The sequence below is a fragment of the Cebus imitator genome, unplaced genomic scaffold (genome assembly GCF_001604975.1).
Source record: "Cebus imitator isolate Cc_AM_T3 unplaced genomic scaffold, Cebus_imitator-1.0 Scaffold540, whole genome shotgun sequence".
NCBI classification, from domain to species: Eukaryota; Metazoa; Chordata; class Mammalia; order Primates; family Cebidae; genus Cebus; species Cebus imitator.
In genome coordinates this window covers 757185-766906 of record NW_016107855.1, presented here as the reverse complement: position 1 = coordinate 766906, position 9722 = coordinate 757185, and the positions used below count along the sequence as shown (strand labels likewise).

The 9722-nt window shown below is 49.9% G+C and overlaps 1 protein-coding gene across 11 annotated transcripts in view; it reads left to right on the top strand.

Moving 5' to 3' along the window:
• The window catches only part of TNIP1 (TNFAIP3 interacting protein 1), a 68803-nt gene that overhangs the window by 39670 nt on the left and 19411 nt on the right, over positions 1-9722 (top strand). For all 11 annotated transcript variants that reach the window (XM_017515000.2, XM_017514999.2, XM_037733634.1 and 8 more), the window contains 2 exons: positions 3598-3692; positions 6572-6695. In XM_017515000.2, the coding sequence (XP_017370489.1) occupies positions 3598-3692; positions 6572-6695 (219 nt within the window). The remainder of the gene's footprint in view (positions 1-3597; positions 3693-6571; positions 6696-9722) is intronic.

Here is a 9722-nt window from a genome sequence, read left to right as displayed (position 1 = left end):
CCGTAAGAGCAGGAATAGTGTATAACTTAATAACCATTTGCCTCCAGCATCTAGCAAGGTGTCTGGCACTTGTTATATATTTAATAAAGTGAATGAATGAATGAACAAAAGAATACATGAACAAGTGAACTCATAGGTTAGCTCTTGTAGCACCTTGGATGGAAGATGATGACCTTTATGACTTCTGATGATTCTATCCATTGGCCACTTTGCACCCAGGGCATTGGCCCAGAGACGCCAGGGAAACAGCCCTCTAGACTGGAAGGGTAGAATAATAAGTGAGGCCTTGTCCTGGCATTCCCTTAGGGACCAGGAGCAGGCCATTCTGTTCCCTGGAGGCCTCGCCCAGAGATGTGGCATCCTGGGTATTTATACTGCGTGGGTGGAGGTTTATTAATCCAGCTCCTCCTCATTCATTTGTTGATTTGTTTTTTAGTTCACTAAACAAACATGTTCAAGATCAGGTATAGCATAAGGCTCTCTGCTAGCTATTGAACGGACTCAACACAATAATTTCTGATTTCTGTTTTTTGAGGGGTGGTGGGGGACAAGATCTTGCCCCATCGCCCAGGCTAGAGTGTAGTGGTGTGACCACAGCTCACTGTATACTTGACCTCCTGTGCTCAAGCAATCCTCCCACCTCAGTTCCCTGAATAGCTGAGACTACACACATGTGCCATTACGCTTAGCCAATTTTTTGGTATTTTTAGTAGAGACAGGGTTTTGCCATGTTGCCCAGGCTGGTATTGAAACGCTGGGGCTCAAGTGATCTTCCTGCCTCAGCTTCCCAAAGTCCTGGGATTACTGGTGTGAACCACCACGCCCAGCCAGTTTTGTTTTCCTTATTTTTCTTTTTTAAGATGGGGTTTCACCACGATGGCCAGGCTGGTCTTGAACCCCTGACCTCAGGTGATCCACCCACCTCGGCCTCCCAAAGTGCTGGGATTACAGGTGTGAGCCACCACGCCCGGCCTGTTTTCTTTTTTTGTTTGTTTGTTTGTTTGTTTTTGAGACGGAGTCTCGCTCTGTCATCAGGCTGGAGTGCAGTGGCACTATCTCCGCTCACTGCAACCTCCGCCTCCGGGGTTCAAGCAATTCTCCTGCCTCAGCCTCCCGAGTAGCTGGGACTATAGGCGCTCACCACCACGCCCAGCTAATTTTTGTATTTTTTAGTAGAGACAGGGTTTCACCATGTTGGCCAGAATGATCTCAATCTCTTGACCTCGTGATCCACCCGCCTCAGCCTCCCAAAGTGCTGGGATTACAGGCGTGAGCCACCGCACCCAGCCAGTTTTCTGTTTTCTAAGCTTCCCTCATCTCCCTCATTGTCCAACCACCTCCATTTAAGGCTGTGTCTCCATTCAGCCCTCCCAAGACTCTCCTGGGTGAGTCAGAAAAGAAACAACTCTGAAATCTCCGTGGATTACACAACAGAAGTTTTCCCTCCTATCCTGTGTGGCAGGGGTTTGTTTCTGCTCTACACTGTTCCTTAGAGTCCCAGGGAGACAGGGATCCCACCTTCCAGTGCCCTTTAGAAAACAAAACATCCATATCAGCCCCTGCTACCAGGAGAAGAGACTAGAGAATCGTGCATAGGCCAGCCCAGGAGTGATGCTTGTCCCTTCCACACCTCTTTTCTTGGCCAGAACTCGTCACATGATTGCATCCACCTGCAACAGGCCTGGGAGATGGAAGGGAGCAGACCAGGCCTGGTCTTGGTGCAGTTCAAAGGCTGTCTCCTCCTTTGGGCACCATCGCTCTCCCTTCTCTGATCTTTCATCACAGGGGAAGGAGACACCAGGGTAGGGTCTGCCAGATGAAGTTTATTCCCACTGGTGAGTCTTAGCAGCTGTGCACCTGTTAGACTGTATCATTTTACCTGGTTTTCCCACCTTTAACATAGAGATGAGTTACTCAGCTTTTGGGAAGTTGCGAGGCACCAGTGAGATGGTGTATGGAGAAGCACCCAGCCATGTACCTGGCACAGGTCAGGTGCTCAGTGAGGGTTTGTGGAAAGATTGAGCAACTCTGTGCTGACACTGTATGTTAGCGTTGCTAGTCAGCACCTTCCCTGCCCCCCAGCCTGTGAGGTCCTGAGCCTGGCAGCCCCTCTTCCATGCCCCCAGTTCATAGTCCTTCCAACATGAGCCCCATACATAAGCAAGTGGCTGACGGCGCACGGACGCTTCCGCTTTCACTGTCTCATCTGTTCTTCTAGCAGCCCTGTAGAGGACAGAGAGGAAACAGTTGTCCCTGGACTGGGCACGGTGGTCTGTAATCCCAGCACTTTGGGAGACTGAGGGGGGCAGATCACTTGAGGTCAGGAGGTTTTTTTTTTTTTTTTTTTTTGGGACGGAGTTTCGCTCTTGTTACCCAGGCTGGAGTGCAATGGCGCGATCTCGGCTCACCACAACCTCCGCCTCCTGGGTTCAGGCAATTCTCCTGCCTCAGCCTCCTGAGTAGCTGGGATTACAGGCACGCGCCACCATGCCCAGCTAATTTCTTGTATTTTTAGTAGAGACGGGGTTTCACCGTGTTGACCAGGATGGTCTCGATCTCTTGACCTCGTGATCCACCCGCCTCGGCCTCCCAAAGTGCTGGGATTACAGGCTTGACCCACCGCGCCCAGCGAGGTCAGGAGTTTAAGACCAGCCTGGCCAACATGGCTGGTCTCTACTAAAAATACAAAAATTAGCCAGGCGTGGTGGTGCATGCCTGTAATCTCACCTACTCAGGAGGCTGAGGCAGGAGAAAGAAGGAAAGAAAGAAACAGTTGTCCTTTTGTAGAGGAGGGAACCAAGTGTCACAGCCACACTGTGAGAGTGTGAGGGCATAGTGAGGTCCTGACTGCCCCGTCTTCTGACTTTCCCCTTGGTGGCACTGGGTACCTCTCACACCCGCAAATTGATGAGCCTTTCAGCCCCTCCAGGACTTTCCTGCTCATTTGTCCATGTGGTCATTTGGCCAGCCGGCCAGTCATGTTGTTCCTTCCACCAACTTTGAGCCTTGGGGGTTGGGGATCTGGCAGTGAACAAGATAATGAGGAGGGTCCTAGCCCTCCGGGAGCTCAGGAATTAGTTGGGAGTCAGGGGGGTAGATGCTAAGAAAATAGCACACACAGTTCTTTAGCTTTATCTGTCACAGGTGCTGAGCAGCATAAAGGCTGTGAGCGAGGATAAGGGAGGTGGCCTACTTTAACTGGATGGGGGAGTCAGGGAGGACTTCTGTGAGGAGATGGGATTTAAGCTAAGACTTCAAAGAAGAGTAGAAGTCAGCCGGGGAGGCTGGTGGGGAAGAGGGGTCTCAGCAGTAGGAGCAGGGACAGAGGAGGCGAAGGGATGGGGCTGTCTGGCTGGGAGGTGCAGAAGGCCCCACAGCTGATACTTGGTCAGGCTTCCCCGTAGTTGGCTCCCAAGGGAGAGGACACGTGGGTGGCCAAGTGGCTCAGCTCCTTGGAGAAGGATTGGGCGAGGCCAGGCAAAGGGGATAAGGAGTTGGGCCCTGGGGTGGCTACAGCCCCTCCCTGTCCTCTAGCTCAGCCTGCACCTGGGAGGCACCCCTCCTTCCCCTCACTCTGTCTGCTCCCTTGCCCCGCAGACCCTGTGTGAGCAGCTTCGGAAGGAGAACGAGGCTCTGAAGGCCAAGCTGGATGAGGGCCTGGAACAGCGGGATCAGGCTGCTGAGAGGTTGCGGTAAGTGCAGGGGTGAGGAGCGGGGGCTGCAGGAGGAGGGGCTGATACACAGCACTGATTTCTGGGTTGGTGCACAGATCTCTGGATTCTGGGTCCTGGTGCACAGCCATTGATCTTGGACTGTGGGTCTGAGGCCCTGTGCCCAGAGCCCTGTTTCGAGGTTACGTCTCGTGATCCTTCTCCTTGGCTCCTTCGGTATTTTCTCTCTGGCCCTTCTGTCACCTTGGGAAGTATATAGAAGTGCCTTGAGAGCTTCAGAAGAAGGGCATAGATTGTACTTCCTCCTCCCACACTTGCCTCCCTCCCCTGTTACTGTGAACTGGCTGTGCCAGAGCACTAAAGACTTTGCTGTCCCCTGCTGGTCACCATCCTGACCTGCTCTGTCTTCCTGAAAACATCAGAGCTCCTCCTGTGGACTACTGGGCCTGGACTTAACTGAGGGTTGAGGGTCAGGGAAAGACATTGTAAGTTTATACGTCTGCCCGTCCTTCCTTTGCAAGATTCTGAATTGACAGGTCTTAGGCAAGACCTAGCAGCCTGCATTTCAGCAGGAGTCTCTGTGATTATGATGGAGGTAGGCCCAGGATCACACCTTGGGAAACACTGATCTTGACTGTCAGAGTTTGACAAGCCTTTGGAATCATTCAGGGCAGACCTTGCACTGTGCAGAGGGGAAACGGGCCCATGGAGAGGCAGGGACTTGCTTGTAGTCTTACAACAAGAGCTTGGGCCTCTTTGCTCTCTATCCTCTAGAGTGGCCGCAATTCCTGCCTGCACTGTGGTCCTGGACAATTTGAGTGATGAGTCATCTGTTGGGTACCAGCTGGGCTCAGTTCCTTACGGGAAAGGCCTGTGTTAAAGACAGGACTTGCCACTCTGTTTCCCACCCCCTCATGTTTCTAATTAGAATCAACAGAAAGAGAAGGAATATAAACTTCTTAAATATGGCCACAGAAGTAATGTTTAACTACTGAGCCATTGGCTATTTTGGATCAGTGTGTAATTTATTTACTTTTGGATGGCCAAGCATGCAGTTTTGGGGTTTTTATACCCCTAATGACCCAATCCACGGATTCAAAAACCGAAGCTGGGGAAAAGGCTCATGGATTAGAAGGCAAGAATGCAAGTCTCTGCTGTGTGCCCTTGGGAAAGTCACTTTTTGTTTTTTCAAGTGGAAACTCAGCTGGCAAATGGAACCTAAAGAAATGGTGGCTGGGTCGGCGGGCCGCTCCGCCCCGCGCGGGGCGTCTCCCGCCGCGCGCCGGGACCGGGGTCCGGTGCGGAGTGCCCCTCGTCCTGGGAAACGGGGTGCGGCCAGAAAGGCGGCCGCCCCCTCGCCCGTCACGCAACGCACGTTCGTGGGGAACCTGGCGCTAAACCATTCGTAGACTACCTGCTTCTAGGTCGGGGTTTCGTACGTAGCAGAGCAGCTCCCTCGCTGCGATCTATTGAAAGTCAGCCCTCGACACAAGGGTTTGTAAAAAGAAAAAAAAAAAAAAAAAAGAAAGAAATGGTGGCTGGGTATGGCGGCTCACACCTGTAATCCTAGCACTTTGGGAGGCTGAGGCAGGAGGATTGCTTTGAATCCATGAGTTTGAGACCAGCCTGACAAAATATATCACCACCCCGCCCCCAGCCGCAACAAAAAATACCAAAAAAAAAAATCAGCCAGGTGTGGTGGTGCGTGTCTGTGGTCCCAACTACTCGGGAGGGTTGGGTGTGTCGTCGGGGAGGTGGAGGGTGGCTGAGGTGGGAGGATTACTTGAGTAGGAGCAGTCAAGGCTGTGATGAACCGAGATCGGCCACTGTACTCCAGCCTGGGCGACAGAACGAGACCCTGTCTCAAAAAAAGAAAGAAACATTTTAGTCAGACCTGAATCCACATTACTGATTTTACGTTATCCTCTATCACCTGCCTTATTAGCTACTTAGGATTTTTCTTGAATTCGATTCATATTTTTACTTAAAGTTATAAAGGAAACTTTAACTAGAGTAAATGGAAAAAAGCATTACCTATGATGAATAGAAGATAACACTAAATACAATGAAAATGAAAGGAGGTTAATAAATTCAGGCTAAGTATGATTGCACATTGAAGGCACTGAGCCTGCAGCCTGCATTTCTGTGTTAACGAGGGAGACTGGGGAGTAACTGGAGGTGTGCCAGGACCTGTTAGCACCAAGCTCACATCGTCTGCATGCTCTACATAGGAAATGTGAAGATAATTGGAAAGGGCGTCACTTTCTCACTAGAATGTGATCCAGGGTTTTTTTTTTTTTTTTTTTTTTTTTTTTTTTTTTTGAGATGGAGTTTCGCTCTTGTTACCCAGGCTGGAGTGCAATGGCGCGATCTCGGCTCACCGCAACCTCCGCCTCCTGGGTTCAGGCAATTCTCCTGCCTCAGCCTCCTGAGTAGCTGGGATTACAGGCACGCACCACCATGCCCAGCTAATTTTTTGTAGCTTTAGTAGAGACGGGGTTTCACCATGTTGACCAGGATGGTCTCGATCTCTTGACCTTGTGATCCACCCGCCTCAGCCTCCCAAAGTGCTGGGATTACAGGCTTGAGCCACCGCGCCCGGCGATCCAGGGTTATTTAATGCAGTGTTTGGATACATTCTGAAGGTCTTGCCTGCATAGATATTCCACAGCTGGGGAAACCCTGTCACGGACAGTCAGAGACCTCCAGGGAAGCCCACAGGTTGAGAGCAAGGTGGCTGAAGGATGCCCTTTTTTGGCTTTCCCTGAGGGCAGGTTTCAGGATCCTGCAGTACTCCCTGGGGCTTAGCTGCAACTCATGTGATAGTGAGCATTAAGAAGCCCTGTAGGTTTCTGAACTCAGGGCCAGCATTGTGACTTGTCTGTTTACCTCCATCCCAGGGAGGAAAATTTGGAGCTCAAGAAGTTGTTGATGAGCAGTGGTAACAAAGAGGGAGCCTCTGGGCGGCCAGGCTCACCGAAGATGGAAGGGGCAGGCAAGAAGATGGTGGCCGGACAGCAGCAGGTAGGTGGTCAGAAATTCCTTCTGCAGCATTCTTGGTTGCTGGTACCCAGCCTCTGCTTACCACCTCCAATGACAGTGAGGTTACTCGCTCCTGCAGCCAGTGCCACTGTAGAAGGTTCTAGCTGTTACATGCCTTTTTCTTCACTTGGCCTGACCTCTATGCTTAGAGGCTGCTGGCAGTCCCTGTGGCTCTGTGGGCCACACAAGCCTTCTCTCCTCCTGGCTTAATAGCTCCAGTTCCTTCAGCCATTGCTCATAGGTGATGTTGAGTCCTTTGCTCAGTCTGGGTGCATTCCCTAAATACATTCCAGTTTGTCAAGGTCCGTCTTAGAGAGTGGCTCCCAAAAGTCAGTTTAACATCTTTGATATTCCTGGCAGAATTAGGTTGCTCGGTTGAGCAAGCCCCCTTGGATTCTGCTAAGCTCCTGGGATTCTGTCTCCGGAGCCTCTAAAGTGGAGAGGGGAGGGAGCTGGCCAGCGTCAATGTAGTCTGGTGATGCTGCAGAGCTGGCCCATTCCCCCATCCTCCTCTAGTTCCAGCCTGGCCACATCCAGGTCCCAAGCAGGAGCAGACTCTTGCGCCCCTTCCCCAGTCATTACCATTCCCCTTGCTGCAGAGCTGAGTCCCAACTCTTTGCCAACATGTTTTTATTTCCCCCTTTAATGGGGTTTAATAGCTGAACAGAGGGGCTCAATGTTTTTAACCCACTCTACACCTATGCAATAGTAGTTATTACCCTAGGACTTGCAAATCTATTATCTTATTCGGGCCTCATCTCTACATATAGAGTAGGAAAGGCTGGGACTGTTATTCCATTCTATAGCTATGGCCATAGATTTGGAGAGGCCATGTAACATCATATAATCAGGATTTCTGTGTGACCTGCTGTCAGGCAGACGTAGGGTATGGCCAGGGAGACATGCTGATAAATGGCGAAAGTCTGCTCTTCCCTGGTCTTCTGAATCCCAGACCATGGAGAACCTCTTTTCTTTCCTTTATTCCCCAAATCAGATCCTGCCTTGTCTGCCCTCCTGTGGAAGGGACTTGTGCACTCGGCTGCTTTCCCCTGGGTTCTCTGAGCTGCTCAGGTGTGGAATTCCCTGGGCCGGTCTCCTCACTTTTCCTGTGCCCTTTAATCTCAAGTCATTTTCCTTGAGAGCCCCAAGCCAGATGCTCTTACTGCCCTATCAGAGAGTGGGAGTGACTTGCCCTTGCGCCCCAGGATCACCTGTCCCATAAGAGGCCTGTGTTACAGAGGGGCGAAGGATGTGCCTTGGAGTCGCATGCAGGTGGAATACTGGCTCCACCTTTCACCAGCGCTGCAACCTTGAATAAGTCACACAAGACTCCTAGGCCTCACTTTCCTCTGTAAAATGAAGATAGTAACACCTACCTCAAGGGGTGGTTGTGAGGATTCAGTGATGCAATTCATGTGAAGTAAGTTTAGCATCATCAACAGTGAACATTAAGCTGTTGCTCTTTAGGGCAGATTTGGTGCCAGCAGCCAGCTCTGCTGACTCCACGTGGACTCCTGTCTCCCTCTCGGAGGTTCAGGGTACACCACCGTAGATTCCACCTTCTTCCTCCTTCCCCAGTAACCCATTTTCCTTTTTGCTAAGCACAGCTCCCATCCAGGATGCCACAGATTTCAAGGGGTCAGGCCTGTCTGTTCCCTTTCTCAAAGAGGGTGACCTTACCTGAAGGGCTCCCCCTCACCTTGCTCCCTGGTGCTAAGGTGTGATTACAGGCCTGAGCCTGTAGGGGGCAAGCTCTGCCTTCAGCTCTACCCGAAGCCTCTGCGGGGTGCGATGAGGAGGGAAAGAGAACACTGAGAATAGAGAGAATCTGACTCCAGGATGATGGCGGACGGATGGTGTCAGAAGTCCAGATGGGGACTGCGGAGACCCTCTTCTGTTTGAGCTTCTTATTGTACTGAAGCCCAGAGAAGGCAAGGGTCTTGGTGTCCATCACCGAGGGGCTTGGAGATAGAGTCGACACACACCCTCTGGACTGCTGGCCTTGTCTGCTGTTTCACCCAAGCACTTGCTATTTTTTTTAAACCTTTTTATTTTGCTATAACTAAACTTACAGAAGAGTTCCAAAAATAGTCCAGAGAGTTCCCCTATCCCCCTCCTCTCGCTCCCCCTAACGGTAAGATCTTAGAGAACTATGGTTGAATGATCAAAACTAGGAATTAACTGTACGTACTGCTTAGTAAACTATAGACTTTACTCAGATTTCATCAGATTTGCACTCCGTCCCGTCTCTGTGCCGGCATGGAGTCTGGGATCCCACATTGCATTCAGTTGTCTTCCTTCCCTCTTTTCCTCTAGTCTGCGACAGTTCCTAGTTGTTCCTTGCTTTTCATGACCTTGACTCTTTTGGGTTATATAGTGGCCAGTTATTTTGTAGAATGTTCTTCAGTTTGGACTTATTTGCTGTCATGATTGATGCCTCCCAAGTGATTGGATCTCATGATGAGATTGAAGTTATGTGTTTTGGCAGGGATCTCACACAGGTGACGTTCTGTGTACGTCCGAGTGTGCAGAACATTTCTCAAGCCAGCATATCAAGGGTACATGACGCCAGTGTTTTACTACTGTTAACCTTCATCACTTGGTCAAGGTGCTGTCTTTCAAGTTTCTCTGCCATCAAGTGACCAATTTTCCCTTTGTAATTAATAAATTTTTGAGGAGAAACTTTGAGACTATGCAAATACTCTATTTTTTCTTAAACTTTCACTCACTAATTTTAGTGTCTGTTGGTGGATCTCCACCTGCCGCAGCAATTGCTGTAGTAATCTAATGGTGATTTAGCGTTTTCTTCATTCCTCCTACACTTATTAATCGGAATTCTTTTGTAAGGAAGAGCTGTCCCTTCTCCCCCAATTTACTTATTTATTCAGTTGTTTTGTTCTATCAGTATGAACTCAAGAATATTTATTTCCTGCTGTAACTTTTTTTTTTTTTTTTTTTTTTTTTTTTTTGGGGTTTTTTTTTTTTTTTTTTTTTTTTTTTTTTTTTTTG